Source organism: Micrasema longulum, unplaced genomic scaffold (assembly GCF_059751315.1).
Source record: "Micrasema longulum isolate JH-2025_06_02 unplaced genomic scaffold, ASM5975131v1 h1tg001492l, whole genome shotgun sequence".
Lineage (NCBI taxonomy): Eukaryota > Metazoa > Arthropoda > Insecta > Trichoptera > Brachycentridae > Micrasema > Micrasema longulum.
In genome coordinates, this window is record NW_028278676.1 from 349,299 (window position 1) to 370,898 (window position 21,600).

At 30.8% G+C, this 21,600-nt stretch overlaps 1 protein-coding gene and 1 long non-coding RNA gene across 4 annotated transcripts; one reads left to right on the forward strand and one right to left on the reverse strand.

The window, feature by feature from the left end:
* The first annotated feature begins 85 nt into the window (after positions 1-85).
* Positions 86-15,167, forward strand: kat80 (katanin p80). 3 transcript variants are annotated; one of them, XM_088236023.1, is made up of 15 exons: positions 86-277; positions 669-799; positions 1,835-2,168; positions 2,905-3,103; positions 3,404-3,554; positions 4,265-4,436; positions 6,562-6,690; positions 8,689-8,757; positions 9,676-9,808; positions 10,695-11,006; positions 11,952-12,102; positions 12,896-13,018; positions 13,942-14,054; positions 14,141-14,215; positions 14,687-15,167. In XM_088236023.1, the coding sequence occupies exons 1-15, from the start codon at positions 244-246 to the stop codon at positions 14,934-14,936; spliced, it is 2,376 nt and encodes a 791-aa protein (XP_088092149.1). In that variant the 5' UTR covers positions 86-243; the 3' UTR covers positions 14,937-15,167. The 3 variants fall into 3 exon arrangements, with proteins under 3 accessions (XP_088092149.1, XP_088092151.1, XP_088092150.1); XM_088236024.1 differs by having other exon boundaries at positions 118-277; positions 6,565-6,690; XM_088236025.1 differs by lacking the exon at positions 8,689-8,757.
* On the reverse strand, positions 11,441-21,321 carry LOC148275198 (uncharacterized). The gene is made up of 3 exons (XR_015824090.1): positions 19,206-21,321; positions 14,658-14,912; positions 11,441-12,100 (listed from the first exon to the last, which is right to left on the reverse strand). It is a non-coding gene; the product is annotated as an uncharacterized LOC148275198 (long non-coding RNA).
* Between the last annotated feature and the right edge of the window lie 279 nt (positions 21,322-21,600).

Below are 21,600 nucleotides of genomic sequence, written 5' to 3' on the forward strand. Positions count from 1 at the left end.
ATAAAATATTTGGCTATTTACATCATTGGTTTTGCACATCACTAGACCATGTCTTGGTCGATAAAAATGTCTGTGGGAGGTAGATTTGGGCATATTAATCTGTGGTTTTGACCATTTCTGTCGTTGACAGAAACAGAACTGGAAAAGAGACGGAAACAGAGTTTGGATTGACATATTTTCGTTATATATAAAACAACCTGTATTTATTAATTTCAAAGTATTTGTTGATAGTTCTAATGCATTATGGGGTCTTCTGTCAAAAGAACATGGAAACTACGTAAGTGTTTTTCTTGAAAATAGTTTTTTTATTATTTGAAAAACCATACCTTTTTTATCTTTAGTCTTTAACCATGCAAAATTACCTGGCCTTCAACGTTCTTTTTAAGCGATTATTTATTTATTGTTCTGATACGATTCGATGACTTTAAATTATTCACAAGTTCTTCTCTCACTCTGAAAACGACTTCGTACAAATTGTTTCAGATGAATAACTTAATCATTGATCTAAGATACGTCTTGAACAATGGACCAATTATTTTTTTATGATTCATTACTGTATAAGGATATCAGTACTTACTATACTGGATTCTATTTTCTTGGGAGTTATTTTGCTAAAATCCTGAATCAAATTTAACTTTGATATTTTTTTATGTTTATGATTTTTGCAGAAGAATTCACGGCTCACACAGCAAACGTAAATTGTCTCGCTATGGGACACAAATCCAACCAGGTCCTAGCTACTGGTGGAGATGACAAGAAAGTAAACTTGTGGGCTATCGGAAGACACGGCTGTTTGCTGGTAAATTACCGAGTCAATCACTAATTTTAGCATTATGAATATGTTATTAATATATATGATTAGTTGACCAATTATATTTATTAAAAACACCATTAAGTACATTAACTTAAGCTGTAAATGCAACCAAATGAAAATAAATGTACCCAGTACCAATTTATGAGAGTTTCTTATCTTCTTCTTTGTTTATTGGCCCTTTCACCTCCTTACCTGGGGTGTTCTAGCCAGTGTCAAGTTTGAACTATAATTTAAAAAATATATATTTACGCATGTGTTAGTAATATATACAAGTTAGTGTGTTAGTATTTTTAATTTATTACAATATATATGTACAACATATTTACAGCTTAAAACCATTAATAAATAGATATTTACTTAAAATTTTATGTAAAAGTTTATCGGGTTAGGACAGGAGGGTTAGTTTATGAGTAGGGAGTTGAATGTTAATACCAGAGAGGTCCGATAGGAATTCAGGATAACAATAATTTATTGACAATCAATCATCATAAAAAAAAAACATTGTTTAAATCTTCCTCCGCAAGCTGACATTCCCACATGGCAGAGTCCAGGACATGGATTTTAAACAGATAAGAACCATTGCAGCAGTGCCAAATGCGCATTTTGCATATGGAGGATGTCTCAAACTTGTTCAGAAGAGAATTTCTTATCAAAAGAACAGCTAAAAATGTTTTTCTTCCAAAATTTCAACCAATTTGTAAAAATATGAACTTTATTGTACTACTTTCAATAGCTTTTACATACAATAAATACTAAGGGAAAATATTATTAGCTATGCATAGAACAAATTTACATTGTTATTTATTACTAGACATCATAACTTATCTCTTCTTCTGTCAAGACTTAAAAATAAACTAAGCTGAATGTGTAAAAATTTGAAGTAAGTACCTTACACAATGATACCAGTTAGTTAGTGTAATATCTCAAATTTGTGCTATAAAAATTGATTAAAAATATTATTCTGTTTTGAAGTAATTTGTACAATCATTAATGACAATTCGAAATCCCTATTGCTTCTAGAGTCTCAGTGGACACGTGTCTCCAGTTGAATGTGTCTGTTTTGGACACTCCGAAGACATGGTCTGCGCAGGATCGCAGTCCGGCGCGCTCAAAATCTGGGATTTGGAGGCTGCTAAGCTGATGAGGACCCTCACGGGGCACAAAGGAGCCATCAAGTGCATGGACTTCCATCCCTACGGGGGGTATCTCACCACGGGCTCCTGCGACACGAGCATAAAGCTCTGGGACACGAGACAAAGAGGATGCATTTGCACTTACACTAGTCACAATATGGCTGTCAATAGTTTGCAGTTTAGTCCTGATGGACAGTGGATTGCTTCAGGAGGAGATGATGGTGAGCAGTTTATCATCTCCGATTTAGAAACCTACGCAAAAATCAATATGGACACTTTATCTATCTTTTTCTTTATTTATTGGCTCTTTCTTCCTTTATTGGGATGTTCTAGCCAGTGTCGAGTTTTTGATAAATTTACACATGTGTTAGTACTATATACTAGTTAGTTCGTTAGTAGAAGCATTAAACTTATTTCTGAATTTCAAATATAAAAATATTACAGTAAATAAATTTGATTAAAATTATTTATTGACAATTCTTGATGGAATTCCATTGTAATGATGAAATAACTTATATTTATATATAAGTTACTAATTAAAAATACTTGGTACATCGTCAGACTGGTACTGGGATGCCCATTAGAGGGTGAAAGCGCTTATTGGTCGAACAAATAAGTGGAAGTGTAATTAGTAACTTGTATGTAAATATAAGTTATTTCATCAGTAAATAAATTGAATGTTAATAAACATATACATGTATTATATCTACATTGCACTCAACATATCATCATTGAGTCGTCTTCTGAGTTTATTAACAAAGAGAATCATTACAGAAAATGCTTGTTCAGCTTCCACCGAAGTTGGTCAAGTTGTTGTTCAAGACCTGAAAAGTTTATCTAGCATTTCAGCAATATCAAGAAGAAAAAAATATAAACCCTACAATTTATTGCATTAAAAAAATGTTAATAAATTTAATACTTTTACGTCATATATATTTTGGTTCGGCTATATTTCAGGAGCTCTTAAAGTTTGGGATGTCCGGAATGGAAGAGTGTTAAAAGAGTTTACAGAGCACACGGGTTCAGTGACCTGTGTCAAGTTCCACCCCCACGAGTTCCTCCTTGCCACCTGTGGGGAGGACAGGGTGGTCAATTTCTGGGACATGGAAAAGTTTCAACTTGTTTCTAGCACTGAAAAACATACTTCGCCTATCAGGTCAGTAAAATTACCTTTTGTTTATATTTTTGGTTTTTGGAAGAGGCTAGCATTGTATGCCAGGATAGACGCGTGTGGCGGTCCATTCTCTCTGCCTACCCCTACGGAGAAATGGCGTGATGGTAGTAGTAGTAGTGTTTATATTTCCTTTTTATATTAAGAGACCGATCAATACATTATTTAAGTTAATTTCGGCAGGAGAAATATGTAAACTTTTACAATTTTCTAACTATTTTTTTTTCCTGAGTAGCTAATGTATTCATTTTTGGCAAAAATGTCACTGATTTTTTTTTCTTTCAGATTATTATCATTCTCTGAAAACGGTCTTTGCCTTTTGGGAGGTGGTGGAGAAGGACTGCAAGTCCTCGGATGGGAGCCCACCAGACAGTTGGACACTGTCCCAGCTTCTTGGGGACAAATTTATGACATGACTGTAGCACATAATAAACTGGTAACCAAAATTTTTTATTCTTCCTCTTCTTCGTTTTTATGGCCTTTTCACCTCCCAACTGGGGTGTTTTAGCCAGTGTCAAGTTTTCATTTTTTAATTTATTTGGATATTTACACATGTGTTGGTAATATATACAAGTTAATGAGTTACTAATTCACATTTTGAAAATTTTACATATTATATAACATATTTACAACTTAACACCATTTCTTACTAGATATTTACATGGATAAGATCAAGTTTTTAGAGAAGGAAATGTGAAAAATCCCTGTAAATATATTGTTTTTTTAAATATGAAAAACATTTTTCACCGTGTGGTGTGACATTTATACTGATTTATTTACAAATTTGCAAAAAACACTTAACTTAAGGTTTAAAGTGGTTTATACAAATTTAATTAGTAAATATTTATTTATAATTGAAGACATGTGTGAATAAAGGTGTTATGTGTCGAAAACAAAAAGCAGAGATATTTGAGGTTAAAGTTTTGAACACCAGTACAATTATTGATAAAATAACACCTTCATTCGCTCTCAAAATCGGTTTTCTACTACTTTTTGACGGCTTTATGTGAAAGGGCTGTACATAAAATCTTCATTTATGAAAAAGGTGCAGTCCTTTACTTTTATTTCATGGTATAAGCAATTTAGGTAAATTTTGTATGATTATTTGAATTAATGTGTGTTAATAATATTTTCTTTTGGTTTCAGATTGTCGGCTGGTTCCACTCCACAAATGTTGTCCTAAATGTTGTAGAATTAAGCAAAGTACATCCGTTCGGTGGTCCCCCCCCTCCTGGACCTCCAGCAGAATCTGTCTCCCCATTTCAGAAGAACTCTTCAGTTAGAAAAAGTTTTTCAAAAGAGCGACCAGCCAAACAAGGTAACTATTGTACAAACAAACAAAAAACCATCATGCCGTTTCTCCGTAAGGGTAGGCAGAGAGGATAGAACGCCACCACACTCTATCTTTGCATACAGATATCGCTTCCTCTACATTCATACATCTTCTCATGCACGCGCGCCGATTATTCCGACTTTTGACATGTCTATCTTCAAATATTTGTTGGATTCGGTCATGCCATGTCTTTCTCGGCCTTCCTCTATTTCTGCATCCATCAACATTCGCATTGTTAATATTCTTAGCCGTCCTTTCGCTGTCCAATCGTTCTACATGTCCAAACCAGCGCAGAGCTCCTTTATTGATTTTGTCGATAATGCTTGTTTCAGCCTTACATAATGTACGGATCACAACATTTGTGCATCTATCGTACATAGTTTTACCACACATTCGCCTGAGAGATCGCATTTCGACAACATTTAGCCCACTTTCGTCCCTGCTTTTCCAAGTCCATACTTCGCTCCTATACATCAGGGTCGGGACTAGGACTCCGTTGTGAACTGCTAATTTTTCCTCTTGTGACAAACATTTATTTGCCAAGGTTGATTTAAGTGCACCGTTTACTCTGTTCCCGGCACTCACCCTCCTTTCAATATCTTTCTCAGCCATTCCATCCCTAGTAAACATACTTCCCAGGTACACAAATTTATTATTAGATTTTTTTTGCATATTATAATAAAAAGGTTTAATGTACTCCCACCAAAAATAAATGCTCTTTTAGTGAATACTCTTTTAATTACATACTGATATTTTATGTTTAGTATAAATATAAAGAGTAATAAAAAAAAATGCCTAAACAAACATTAAAATGTTGAAATTTTTTTTTAAGAATAGGTATACATTTTTGTAGGAAATACTGTTTGTATTGTACAAGTCACAGTTTGGACTGTATTCCACAATCCTGAAGCAAGGGGTCGGTGTTGGTCGTGTCTCGCTGCCGTCATCACTCTCGGGGTCGTAAATCCCAAAGTTATGATGCCTTAAATCTCTCATGTCCGGTTTCACTACGTAGGTCGGTAGAATATACTGGTCCGTAGTCCTGGGGTGAAGTGATGGTCAAGTCTAAGGGGGTAGATTCTAGTAGTAGAGCGGGAGGTCGGGCGGTGTGACAAAATAAAACGATGTGACCAAGATGAAGGCTCGAGGCGAACTGATTTATTATTTAAAAATTTACACATTATATTGGGCGCGTAACGGGCTCTCGCTACCTGTGGGTGGGAAAAATTCCACCCCCGCCATTTCTGGCCGGCGCCCCTCTCACTAAGTACATATGGGGAGGTGCCGGCGCTCGACTCGGTTACTTCGTCGGGAGCCGCCGCACACGCCACATCAATTGCAATGCTCTTTTCAGGACAAACATTAGTCTCGTCGAATACAAATGCTCTTTTTAGGGCAGTAATTAGTCAAGGTTTAGAAATAATGCTCTTCTTAGGGCCACAATTAGTCAAACGCCAAGCCCCCGGCCATTTTTAAGGCCTGCAACAAAATTCCTATTCTAAAGTACCTCGGCATCGCTAAAGTCAGACCCGAATGTGGAATATTTATCCTTTATTGTAGGTCTAACATTTAGCCTACAGATACCGGGGACCCTAACTATATTATTGTATATTTAACCGTCTATTACACAATTTTTTATATAAATAAGTATTTATGTACTATTATAGTAGTTCTTTAACTTCTTTGTAATCCTGTTGACCCTTTTCTTGGCAATGTATACTATAGGATACATTATGATCTCATTTTTTCTCATGAACTAAAACACGAGTAAAACAGCATTCAGTTAAAACTGCTTTACAATATTTTTAATTCTTATTTACATTATCACAATTCATAATAAATTTTGATTAAAACAAAAAATATATTTTTCTATGGTATTCTGAAGCCTTTTCAACCATCAAATGCATAAAAAATATTATTCCGTTCTGCCAAGATAAGGGTTAAAATTTGCAAATTGGACATTGCCATAAGAGTGGAAACACAACCCTTTGAAAAATGACCTTTCCTAACATGCAATATATGTATCTACATATATTATGATCTCATATTTTTCCATGTCTTTGTACTGCATACTTTTTAATGCAATTTCTCTGGTTTTATTTTTTTCCAGTAGTCCACAGAAAATCTTTACTCGATGAAAGGACTGTTGAGGAATCTGCTTCAGGGACCGAGGAAGAGGAACCTGCAGTAATTCCGAACCTTACTGATTACACTGAAATATTTCGTCCCAGTAGAGCACGTAAGTTTACATTACATTTTACATTTCATCACCCGCGCTTAACACTGTGCTTCTAAAAAGTCTTTGTATCATAATAATTTTCTTATTCTTATTTTTTCTTATACTGCAACCTTGAATATACAGGTTTTTTTTATAATGGTCACATGAGTGGTGGGTGTATCGAATTGTTCTTAGTGTAATTATTAAAGTTTTTTTATTTTTTTATTCACTGCCATCTTGTCTATTTGTTGCTCTGTCTTGTTGAAATTTGGTTTTGTGAGTGAAGTACTGGATATTTTTATGTTTATGTTAACACTGGTAATAAATATCAATGTGTACTGTAAACAACTTTTAAGACAAATAATAGCTGTATTTGTATGTAGGTACTTACATACAGGTTTTTTTTTCCTTTATTAGGGCCTTCTACCAAAAATTGATAACATTGGCCAAAACCAAGTTACATTAATAAACATGAACAGTAAGGAATAACAATATAGATACAAACAATAGACAACAAAAATATAAGTACAAGAATAACATCAAAATATAAATTGTAATTTATTTATTAATTTATTTTGTTCATTAACGCCCAAAAGGCATTTACAAAAAATAAAAATGAAATACATACTAACATACTAAATAATAAACACAGAATATACAGAAAAAATATGTGAAGTTAGTTAAAAAGGATATAATAAAAAGTTTTACAAAGTAAAAAAAAAACAATAATAACAAAGGTATGCAAGAAAAAACAGTAAGCATATAAACAAAAAATGCAAAGATATAAGCTTATGAAATAAATTCTGTAAAGTAAACAATAAATAAAGTGTTACGGTAAGCAAGAAAGACATTTTTAAGTTAAATTAATAAACAAGCAAGCATATATTATCACGAAAAAATAAGAAATAAAAATATGTATCTATGAAATGCGTATTTGCCAATACTACAATGCAATTTGATATAATAGTAAAAAATAATAAACAAGTATAAGGTAATAAATAAACAAGTATTTTTTTAATTTATGGAATTGAATTGTCAATAATAGTTTGATGAGCAGCCACAAATAAACTTGATATTGTGGACTTATAAGATAGTAAAGAATTGGACAGAATACCTGCAGCCGTTCCATAAGTGTTACCTAACCTATGCAGCCTCGGTATCAATGAATTCTTTTGTTGGTTGGAAGAAGTACTGGAGCAATGCAACAATAAAGTACTCCTAGTGTTGACAGCAGGTACTATAACCAAACCAACAAAAATTTCAACATAAATTGAAATAGGCACTAACAGAAAAACCCACCAAAACCTGATAGTGCCTATTTAACAGAAAAGAGAAACATACAGTAAAATGTTAGAAGGAAGATAGAACTTAATAACTAGAAAAATTACAACAAAATAACATACAGGTTCAACCTTTCCTACAACTAGTTTATTTTTATAAAAGGAAAAAAATATATGTATGTAGTGTAAGTTTAAAGCCTTCTTTTGTCTATTATTCCACATTATACATAATATTATCATGGTGTTATTGATTGTTTTTTTTTAAAATTATTACATTTACATATTTATAAATCTGCTTTTTGAATGCCTAAAATTTACTCATTTATCATTCTAATATACCTATATGTTCAAAATAATACTTTATATACAAAGCCCTTAATTTATTTGAGCACAAAAATGAGATATTTTAGTTTTATTTAATGTTTTTAAGGAGTCACATGTTTATGCTTTAGGGTTTTTTTAATGCAAAAATACACATCACAATCAATATTTGTGTGTACAAAGCAATTTGAAATAGTAAAAAATTTTAAATTTAGGTCTAAAAATCACATTAATATTTATTCTTAATCACACAAGTACATTAAAAATAATTTTGAGAAATTTCATGCCTTATATATTTAAAAAATAAAACTACTAAGTATCGCCATCAAACTAATACATATCTTATACTATACTAAGAGATTGTGGTTGCAATGGCGACTAACAGTGTTGTAAATGTGAAATATTATTGTGTTGACAGTAAACCGCACTCCGCCACCGAGCACAAGCTTTTTAGGTCCTCCCGAGAGTCCCCCACCTCTCACTTCAGGTTAGCACATCTCTTTATCACAACTCTCTTCTGTCAAACTATTATTTTCTTTAATCATCACATTTTAATGACTGACTGGTTACTGGACTACAAATTCCTTAGAGAATATACCTAATATACTTGTTTTCAACGTTTCTGTTTTCCTTGATACATTAATAAGTAAATCTAAAAATATTGACTTTTGTGTTTTTCCCTTTTGTATTATTTACAATACATAACATTTACATATCATACGCTTTATATAAACTTAATACTTAATAGCATAATTTAATAAAGCAAAAAAACATTTTTATCATTTTGCGTAAGTTTTTCAATGTCTCTCGCTTAGCTAAAAAATATTTGTGATTATTGTTGTTATTGTTGATTTTTGTGCCATTTGTTTTTGATTTTTCTCAAAGTATGATATATCCAATGATCTTTATAATCTCTACAGATGATGCCAGTTTGTAAATATTAGAATTGTGCCTCTTATCCTGTTGTGGTGCTAAAAAAAATCTAAAAATCTCAGATGGAGATCTGAGTTGATTTAACAATAATTTGTCAGCTTCATTATTGCAATTTTGTGCTGGAAACCTTTTAGATAACTAGAAACTTTTGATAGATGTGACTTATTGATATTTTTTTCCATTTTAAATAGTGCGAAATTCATTACTTATATATTGTCAGATCACTATGGTCGATATTGAATTCTAGCCGTTGAATAATTTTGTAACTCTCTTATGATGCATATTATAAATAGAATAGCTCTAAATTTATTGCAACAGATAGGAGGAAACATTTTTGAGAAGGAAATATGGAAGTCTAGACATTCACAAAGCTGCATGATCTGCAATAAACAGAAGAACAGCTCTATTCTGCTCTTTTCAATCCGTATTTGTGAATTTTTTAACTGAAATAATACTTTAATTTTGATCGTAGATATAAACCAGCCGTCATCACTGTCTAGTGATATGGGAGGATTGTCATTATCAGGATTGGATCCTCCCTCACCCACCTTCCACTCTGCCCCCAACTCACTGAACAATGATGCACCTCAACATTTCTCCCATAGGTATTTAACAATTTTTCTAACAGACTCGGTGCCCAAAGTGTTTTCTGAAATTCCTTTATTTTTATATTATTTTGTTTTATGAATTGATTTAAAAAAAATCTTTATTCTATAATACATATGAATCAAACAAACGTGTATAATGAATCGGGTTGTGGTCCCGTGGCTAGTGCCGCGGACTCACGGATCAAAAATCTGAGGTTCGAACACCACTCTCCCCCAAATCGATTCCTATTTTCTAATAGTGAGTTATTTACAACTCTTTGAAAATGGCTCCGAAATTGAAATATTTGTGTAAATAAGAACGTAAATATTTATATTTATTTATTGAGTTGCCATTTATTTTTATAGAAGTCCATGTTAGAATCTTAACATTTAAATCCACGACTGATTTACATATGATGTATACAAGTATCCAAGTCTAGATACTTAAATAATAATTCAACGCATCATGCTTGTAGAAAAAACCGGTAGTTAAGTGTAAGGGAAGGTGGTTACTTAGAATTTAATGTACGTTTACCTAATATTTTCATCTCTGTTAAACATTTTTTAATAGACTATGGCTTTAGTTTCCCTTTATGCTCCTTGCTCTAATGAGCTCATTTTGAAAGTAGATGACTTTTTCATCCAGTTTTTTGTAATATGATAAATGTCACACTGTTACTGAATTCAAAGAGTCATTTGGAGTATCTTTAAATTTGCCTGAAAAGTTTTAACCCCATAGAAAATTATTAAATGAAAAAATACAAAGAAACGGTTTAAAACATTATTTAGTCTTCAGATAGATTCTTTAAACCTAGCAAGTAAGAAAAAAAACAAATTTATAATTTTATCACCAGTTTGAACTTTTTTTCATCCATAAATTTAAAAGGTACATTTGACTTTCCAGATCATATGAGAGTGTACACGCCCCACCACACGAAGACTCCGATTTTGAAGTGAAAACAATCTATGACACTCCTCCCATGATCTCCAGTAGCCGGACCTTGCGGCGCCAGCACTCGGACGGAGAGAGCCGCAAGGGGGGCCCCAGTGGGGGGGGGAGCAGCCTCGGGGGGCCAAGCAGCCTGCGCCCCAGCACCAGTGAGATGTCCCTGGGACGAGTGCCGGCCCCTCCCCCACGCTCTCTGTCCTTTACTCGGCCGCCCAAGTCTCACGATACTGTCGTGTCTTCCAGGGATTATTCCAATCATTCTAGAAGGTACTATTTAACAGACATTTTATGTTAGATTTATATTGTAATACTTTATATTTCAAATTTAAATTTTGACAAATTTGTATTAGTTCATTTAATGCTGCCCATTAAAATTATAATGCTGGTATTGTATATATTTTTAATCTTCTACTTTTTTTTATGCTTTGGATATATTGCGTATTGAAATATACTAATGATATGTATATAATGTAAATAGCATAGATTATTATAATGTTTTGAAATATATATAACGTGTTGAAATCTTGCTCCTGTATGTTACTAAAATTTTACATAATTAAAAACAGGGTACTAATTGCCTATGCTCTCTGTAGCAGTTGAGATGTTTATTGTACAGCGCCCTTGGGGTGATTTTCATAAATATGCCACTATAAAAATTATCCATAGTAATAATAGATTATAATCATAATCTATGCTTTTATATACACACCATTATATCTGTGGCCTGGGTCTAAAAGGGCCAATGTTGTAAATCACAACATTATGGCAGAGTAATTTTACAGCTATTTTGTGACGTTATAATAAACTGTTTGAGGTGTTTGAAACTATTTTCAATAAAAAAACACTATCACGTAATGTATGTGCATATAATTTTTTGAAATAAGTGTATTTTTTAATTGACATTAATAGTCTACAAAATGTTGGCAAGAAAAAAATTAAATCTGGCATTGACAACTTGTTTCCCATTTTCTAACACAGTTATTTATTGTTAACAGAAAATGGTCCTAAAATTGAAATACGAAATCATTCAAATACAAATATTTCTTCCAAAAAAAAAAGGAAATATTTTTTATTAATAAACTGTGTTGATTTCCATAGTGAAAAGAATTCCGTTTTTTAGACGAGACTTCTCATTTTTTTGTTTTACCTAAATTTTACTATATAAATAAATCTGTAAATTTATAATAGTTTATTTTTAATTGATTTATCCAGCAATGCGAAGAACCCTCCGGTTGAAATATACGTCAGTCAGCCCCCCACAGTTCTCCCTCCAGCTCATCCAACAGAAAGATCTCCATCTCCTGAATTTGTTCCCATCGCTACGGACCGACCTGTCGGTGTGGATCTGGAGGAATTTTTGCCTGTAATATTTTTAATATTTTTAGCCTTATATTTATTCAGGTATATAGCTAGCTAGTAATATGTGTGCTTATTCAAAATCTGTATATATATATATAGGTACATAGATGCATGTCACGCGAGTATTTTAAATAAAAATTCACGTGTAAATAAACATTCAATTAAAGAAAAACATACATGACAATTTTAGTGATTTATTTGTAATATCGTCCAAGCTATGCCTTTTCAAAGTCTTTTGAAAACTGGTACATGTCTAAAATAATTTAAATTTACCATTTAGAGTACTCTCTCAGTAATCTGCCACCCTAAAAGCCAGGCAAGTTTCACATTTTGACATTTTGTAAAAATAGTTTTTATTGAGAAATTTGTGTGAGGATTCGACTAGATGAGCTGCAGTTTTACAATTATTATTGTCTTCATCCTCGGAATCCATGTCTCTTGATATATTTATGAGCTCGTCTTCAGTAAGAAGTGGCGCTTATTTCTAAGAATTTTCTATCATTCATTCTTCTAAAACATTGCGCTTTAGTTCTGAGTTTTCCTTCTGAATCAATTCTTCTAAAACAACCGAGTCAAGTCTGAATCTATAGGCTCACCGTGGACTACTGAATTTGACATAGGAATACCGGCAAATTATAGAGCCTGATTTTGTACTTTTAACTAGTCAAAATAACGGCAGATTATTGTAGTTGTCGGATAATCAAGCAGCGGATTACTGAGAGTGCTGCATTACTAATTACACAATCAAATGTAATTTAATTTGAATGAAATTTTAATATAATTTAATTGTTTGCTAGAAATCGAGACCTGGATTTGGACCAGGTCGCGGGGAATTGTCGGAACAAGAAGTGCTCAGTGTAATCATGCGAGGTCATGAACCTATGATGGCTGTGTTGGCAACAAGACAACGCTCATTACAGGTATGAATAATTTCGTTCATTTACTTCTTACCAGTCTGAATATGCCCATTAGAGGATGAGAGTATTAATTGGTCAAATAAGTAAGTGGAAGTGTACCAAGTATTTTTAATTGATTGATTTGGTGTTTATTTTGTAGAACTCTATATTTAAACTTATAATATTATAAATCAAACACTGATTTGAGTCTACTGAACACTTTATTTTATTTTTACAAATATAAACATATAAAAATAAAAACTTTGTGACAATTGTTTCGCCTTGTTAGGGCATTTTCAAACGAATGTGAAGGTTATATGGATTGAATGTCCTTACATAGTTATATAATTCAAGATACTTAAGTAGAAAATAAAAATAATCTTATGAACTATAGCATGTACATTAATCATAATTGAGGGAAAAACCAATGGTTAAGGGCGAGGCTAAGTGTTTAATAGGTAATGGGGAATTTAGGTATTTATATTTGAATATGGGAAAAATATAACAAAGTAAGTATTTATTGACATACAAGTATGTATTGTGAGATAATTAATGAAGCTTTATAGTTTTGTAAATTTAGATAATTGCTGTCGAAAAAATATCAATAATATTATAATAGGTTGCTGTTCATTTTAATTTTAAAACATGATTGAAATATTATGAGAAAATTTATATAAACATAAATGTATTATTATACAATACATATTTATATTTTAACTATATAAGGACATTCAATCCATCTAATCTTCACATTCGTTTGAAAATGCCCTAACAAGGCGAAACAAGTTTATATTTGTAAAAATAAAATAAAGTGTTCTGTAGACTCAAATCAGTGTTTGATTTATAATATTATGAGTATTTTAAATTTAAATATAAGTTATTAAATGTAAGCTTTGAGAATGTCAAGTGGTTAGTTAGTCTAATGTTTTTATTTTTATATCTGGCAGGTTTTCCATTCGATGTGGATGAGCAAGAACTTAAAAGTAGCTCTGGAATCTACTGTTGCTGCTGGAGACCTTTCTGTAATATTGGATATCCTTAATGTTATGGTGTTAAGACCGTATGTACTTCATTTGCCACGTACTTTATTTTTAATTTACGATTTATTAATCGACATTAAATAATTTTAAATATGCTTTGTTACAGTTCTATCTGGACTTTGGATATCTGTGCGATCCTCCTTCCGCAAATTCACAGTCTTCTACAAAGCAAATATGAATCGTAAGATATTTTCTACTACTAAATTCCATTGGAGTTATTTTTTTAAACCATACATATTTTAGAAAATAGAACTAATTATGGTTTTCACACCCCTGTTCCAAGAGTCCTTGGACTTGCTAATCTTGACTTCTTTAGTAAAATGTTATCTTCCTTTGCGCCATCACTAAATACCTTTCAACTTTAACCATTTTACTCCTTTCTTCTTTAGCAATGTTCAACTCTTACCTATTCCATACCCCCCTCTCCTTTCGCAACTCCTCTTTTACCTTGCAAGTTGTGTATTTTTGATAAAACGCATTTATGCATGTCCATCATATTTATGTTCTATTAAAGTCTATTTAAGTCTACATTTCACTAGCGTTTAAATAAATAGATAAATAACATGTAATATTATGTCCTATCAAAGTTAAAATTTGTTTTTAAATTAACATTTATTAATTACTCATTTATTTTATTTCCTTATTTCTCCAGCTACATGACAACTGGATGTTCAGCCCTTCGGTTGATTCTCCGCAACTTTGCCTCCGTGATAGCCAGCAACATCCGGAGTGGCGGTGCCGGAGTGGACATTCCCCGCGAAGAGAGAATAGCTCGCTGCAGACGCTGTCGAGATCAGCTTCTGTCCATCAAATCCACTCTTCAGAATAGACGGCCACATCACCCCAGACTCGCTGCCTCCTTTGGGGACCTACAAAGCCTTATAGAACAGAATATACAATAGTCCAAATAGTTTATTTATTTTGCTCAACAAGTGTGTTGCCACTTTATTATGTATTTATATAGATCCTGAACAGGTAGTAAGTTTTTTTTTGTATATTTTTTTTTACGATGTGTTATTCTTTCTCTGGAACTTATACTCATTGCAGTATGTCATATTGACAAGCTTAATTTGCAATTTATGTCAATGATTTGATTACTATCTTCCATTTATTTTATTTCCTCACTTTCAAAATGCATGATTTCAAAACTTACGGATTTCATATCAAATACGGTATTAGGATTTGTTTTATCTAACAAACTAACGAAGAAGAATTGGTACGAAGTATTTATAATGAATCCATTGTGATTTTATTTAAATTAATAATTTTATTTTTTAAGTGTTTTATCCAAAGTTAACAGATAACAAAGATTGATTGTGTGTTATGTATTTGCTAATTTTGTACCTTTAAGTTTTTCAAAATATTGTCTTTATGTTCCACCACTTATTTTTTTAATGTATAAGTATACTTTCCTAAAATATTTTTGTGTGTTCATGTAGGAAACAATTTATTATATTATAATCCCTGTATGAATAATATTTTTATTATTTATAAAATGTATTATGTATGCAACAGTTTAATATAATCAAAATTCTCCTTCAAAATTTAATGAAAATTGCTAATAATTTACTACAATGTATTCATTTTATATAGCTTGCGTATCCTTTCTAATTTACACATTAAAATTACTATGTATTCTAATTAATATTGTTTAAAATGTAATTTAAACAAAATTTCAAGTAATTTCAAGTTTGTAATAAAATATTTCTTATTAAAGAAATTATGTACCATGTTTTGGTGAAAAGTTGAAATATATTATTTTATTGCAGCCTGGTTTTTACGCTCTTACCAATTTATTTAATGAAAAAAAAAACATTAATTGTATTAACCAACCATTTGAAATCATTAGTTGATCTCTGTCAACTAAGATGTTCTCTGGGTAATCTAAACATAAGAGTTTGTGTGAAATTAGTTAATTTATAATGTAATCAATAATGTCAAGTTTGTGTCAGTTTGTAAAGTTATGTGGGAAAACTTTTAATTGGGGTTGAAGTAGTTTTTCACTGTTGGATGTATTTTTGCACTAAGTTTTAGTACATATATTTTTTAGATGTCTTCCTAACGGCATTCACCAAAGGAACAAAACAGTACAATTTATTCTAAAACATAAAAATATGTTTTTTTTCTAAATACAGTAAAACTCCAATTATCCGGATCAATGAGGGCAAGACATCACATAAAAATTTACCGAAACATATCCAGCAAAGTTAAATTGCTTTGACGGAGAAACGCGCCGGCCATCAGCGCCCTTTTTTTATTTGTTATTATAACATCTTTATTTATTTTTTCCTGATCACAATCCACATATTTGGCAATCCGGATGGCTGGAGTTCGGATAAACAGAGTCTTACCGTACTGCCCTTATAAGTAAAAATGCAGTTATTTGCAAAAGTCATTTTGAGAAATGATGCTTTTCAGTATTTATCAAGTTTATACAAATTCAAATGAACTGTAATTAATCATAAGTGTCAATTGTTTTTAAAGCATAAAACCTGTGTGTCATAATGACATTGAGTTTTTGCCAATGAATATCTATATATTGTATTACATATTGCTTAAAATCATATATTTTTTTGTACTTCTCATTGCTATATATAAGATAGTTCTAAATTTCTTGAAGAACATTACCTCATATTTAACTCATTTTGTCAAAAAGCTGCCTTCTTGCTTATGACGGCAGTGTACCTACATAATATGTATTTTGTTTTTTTTTCAAAATAAAAACAGTTATTAGTAATATATATAAAAAAAAAACTATTCTGCTAGCCGTTTTCGTATTATAAAAAAGACCTTAAATAAATTTAAATTGGTAAGTAAATATGTAATAGCAATATGAAATAGGTGGTGCCGCCTGGAATCATATTTCAGTATTATAAACATCAGCATTAAACAATAGTTAAATTTTTAGTATGTATATTTACTTACATTTTTATAGCTCAACAGTGTTAGCAAAAATTTCGTATTTTAATTACTTCATTTTACATTTTATTCTTCAACAAAACCACGCTGATGAATGCCGAAGATGAATTAACATTCAGAACAAACATGCTTTTGTTTTTTTCTTCAATCATTAGGTCAAAACTTATTTTATGAATGTATTTTTATGTACTTTTTTATGTATTTCTAAAAAATCTTAATTTCTTATCCTATTACATTTCTGATCACATTTTTTTTTCTCCAGTCTTCCGTAATTTTATCAATTAGAAAACTGTACATTCTGAATTTACATATAACTCTGAATTACTTTTCTTATGTACAAAACTCGATGATACATTTAAAAGAAAAAACACAGTTTTATAGTACCTACCATAATTTGTATCTATATAGAATATAGCATTTATTTTTATAATTATTTATGCAATGAACTTACATATTTGAATCAGTATAAATGCTTGTTTATGTAATCAATATATTATGTAAATAAGTTTTATATTATAATATACTTGATTAATTTTTTTGTATAAATCAATACTTAAATATGATGTTATGTTATCTGTTTTTAACACAAGTTTAATGGTTTTCAATTTGGTATCTACTAGTGTCAGAAATGTTTACATTAAAAATTATTTGTAACCTTGCGTAACTAATCAAGTTTATTATTTTTTTAAATAAAACTGCTATGATATTTTATGAACATCACAATGTAGTACACAGGCAAACTTTACACTGCAGGCATTTATTATCTTGCATGGCTCAACCCAAAAGTAAATGTTATCTGATCTAAAAGACTGTTATGAAAATTGATTTTATATATTAAGAATTTTTTTATTTTTTTTATTGATTACATGCATAATTTCTTTATAATATTGTGTATGTAAAATTATCAATTAACTGCTTATATTAACATTTTACAACAGAGATGAAGAACATTTAAGAGAAGGTAATATAGAAGTCTAGGCATCTACAGGGCTTATGACCTGTCAATGGCTGGTTTAAGTGGCCACTTTACACACTGTGTAACATTCACCATTCTGCCTATATTTGAACACCTATATTCTTTCAATTCTTTCATCTGTTGATGTTTGTGAAGTTAAAGAGCTGAAACCTTTATTTATGCGGGTGAGATTCATCTAATTGAATTATTTCACCTACATATTAGGCAACGCCTAAAAATATTATTTTTTCAATTTCTATACTTCTTCATGGACCAGGTAATTTATCAACAATATTTTGAGTTTGTCCAAATTTTTGTAGACAAGGACTGGATTCAACTCCCTGGGTAGCTGTTTATATTAACATTTTACAACAGAGATGAAGAACATTTAAGAGAAGGTAATATAGAAGTCTAGGCATCTACAGGGCTTATGACCTGTCAATGGCTGGTTTAAGTGGCCACTTTACACACTGTGTAACATTCACCATTCATAACATTCAACATCAACAGATGAAAGAATTGAAGGAATATAGATGTTCAAATATAGGCAGAATGGTGAATGTTACACAGTGTGTAAAGTGGCCACTTAAACCAGCCATTGACAGGTCATAAGCCCTGTAGATGCCTAGACTTCTATATTAACTTCTCTTAAATGTTCTTCATCTCTGTTGTAAAATAACTGCTTATAATTTTTAAAGCTTAAACTTACATTAAAAACATAACACGTTTTTTTCATCTACCCTACATTAGAAAAAGTATTTTATTATGAATTGCAGCCATTTTTTCTTACTTAATGTGTTAATAAAGTGTTTTTTCATTCCAATTATATATTTAATATGTATGTACTTTTTAACATTATGTTTTAGACAAAATGGTATACAATATTATTTTCTAACAATAAATTTTATGCATATTAGTCTTCTAATACTTAGACAGTATTATTTGTTTAATCTTTTTAACAAGCAATATTAATTAATCCTTTTTCAATAATGAAATAACTTGATGTGGTCTTACGATATGCCTTCTAAAACACTAATATACGAGTATTTATGTATATCATATTTTTAAAAACTTAACAGTGATTTGGTACACAATGACTACATATTTTAACAATGATATTGATGGATATAATATTTATATTCATCCATGCCCAATGTATTTATACTAAAATATATAATCAATAAGTTAACCCATTGTTTGTTTTTCCCTAACACCCGCATTACACAAATAATAAAATAATAAGAAAAATGGCTCACAACTCATAACTTTGCAAATTTATATAAAATAAGATGCTTACTTTATTATACATGGGTGTTCTTGGTTCGAAATTCGAATCCTGGTGAGATCATAATAATTTAATGTGATTTTTCTCAATCCTAAGTATTCACTGCATAATTTTATCGGACTTTTGGACTTTTGTTGTACAGAAAAAGGTCCATTGCTTGGGAGATAGATGAAGAATCTGGAATGAATGCTGTACATTTTTTATTATTTTTAAATAGGTTGTTGAGCATTGGAAACAATGAATAGGCACGTAAGTATTATTTTTAATGATGAAATCATTTCTTTTTTACTAAATGAATAATCCTTTTTTGCTTGTTTTAATCTTATCTGTGTATAGGTTTATTACTTTTGCTTTATATTTTATAAAAGTAGATAACAAACTTACACTAACTTCATCCCTCTTCATACAGACTGATTTTATAAAAAAACAAATGTAGGTATCATTCCCAGTAAAAGACATTATTTTTAAACATAAATGGGTATTTTTTGTAATAAATAATATTTCAAAATAAAAGGTTTTTAATTCTACAAAATAATGCAAATACACAAATTTAATTAAATAAAACTAAATCTTACAATATTATTTTTTACCGAGTTTCCTATGGTGTGCCGAATGAATAAATATTTGCGGCCCCCATAGTGTAATGGCTAAGACTCTTGATTCAAGCAAGGAGGGTTCCGGGTTCGATTTCCGGTAAGATCAGAAGTGTTCGAAAGTCTTTTATAAAAGGGAATACTATATTGCTGAAATTAAAAATACTTCCTCCTCCTAATGGAACGTTATTCAAAATTATTATGTAGCTGATTCGTTCTGTAAATTCATTCATATCGTATGAGAGGGAACGAGAGCGAAATACGAATATAAATTTTGATTGAGTTAGAGTGAAATAGATATATGACGAACTAACGAAACGAAATTATGACGGAATAAGCTAGCAGACATCCTAAAGCAGTAGCGCCATCTGTCAACATTCGTATGAAACACTGTACATATCAAAAGTGGCACATCTAATTATTATTGGATTCACCTTGCAGATGGCGCTAGCTACTAAGCATTTAAAGGACACTGTCCATTTAAATTAAAGCGCAGATTTTATCTCTATTTAAATTCATAATGTTATATTTCGTATTGGCTATTTTTTAGTTGAGTTTACGGTTGACTTTTCATGTTCATATCTTTAGCGGTATAAAAATAAAAGTAAAAATACACTGAAGTGAATAAATCTTATATTTTTTGTTTGCCATGCGACCATTTTAAATTATTAAAGCCTTTTTGTAATCGATCCAGAATAAAAATATATTAATAATAAAATAAAAATATAAAGTACCAGTATACCTAGAGTCGGAGTCTACGTTCAAGGCGCACGGAAATAGTGCGGTAGTTTTGTGACGTTGTCCCGTTGAGTTTAGATAAAAATTAGCAGGTCGTTATTATCGAATTGAAATATTATATTATTTTTTGCTTTCTTGTTTATTTTATTTATATTTACTTAATATTTACATCTATACTTATTCTAACATTATTTATTGTTATTGTACGCTTACTATCCTGATTTATAATATTCAAACTGTTCTTTTATATGTACACTTGTATTAACTTATGTATATTCACTATTTATAATAATATATAACCTAGTATTTTTCTACACATATTCTCCTTACATTTAATTTTATATATTTTTACACTATTTTCATTTTTTATGTTTTCTGACATTTCTTCAAATAACTTTATTCTCTTGTACATAAGGCAGTTCTGGAAAATTGCTTATGATTTATTTTTCAGTCTTAATAATAATAAATATCTAATAACAAATTTTGACAATTTTTATAGCGCCGTTTTCGTAAGTAATCGCTTATTCAAGGGCGGGTATATTTTTTGTAGATCTTCTTGTTGCATAGTTTTGAAAGAATTCATTAATTTTTTGTTTGTTTTGGAAATATCTCGGAAGTATTCCTTTAATGATTTTGTTAATTTCATTGGCAACATTGAATTTGATTATTTGATCAATTGTCATAATATTTAGAAGTTGAATCATTTTATCGACTTTCGTGCGTCTACCACATCTTAATATTATTTTCATCGCTTTGTTTCGTATTATTCAGAGTCTTGAATATAATATAGGCGTCGATTTTCATTTCGCCGATTTTTAGTGCACCTTGAACGTCGACCGCGTCTATATCTGCTGTTTGTTTGCTTTTGTGGAAACTCGCGATTTTTTTTTGCCCCCGTGCTTTACGAGCCTAAAATTTAAAATTAAACTATTTTAATGTGATCGATCAGTACTATAATTTTATGCTGATAGTGTATGAACATAGAAAACTTTCCACCCTTATTAAAAAACATTTTGTTTAATCTCAACCTTGCCTAGGTATATCTATTATGCAGAGAAACCCCTCTTGCAATGCAG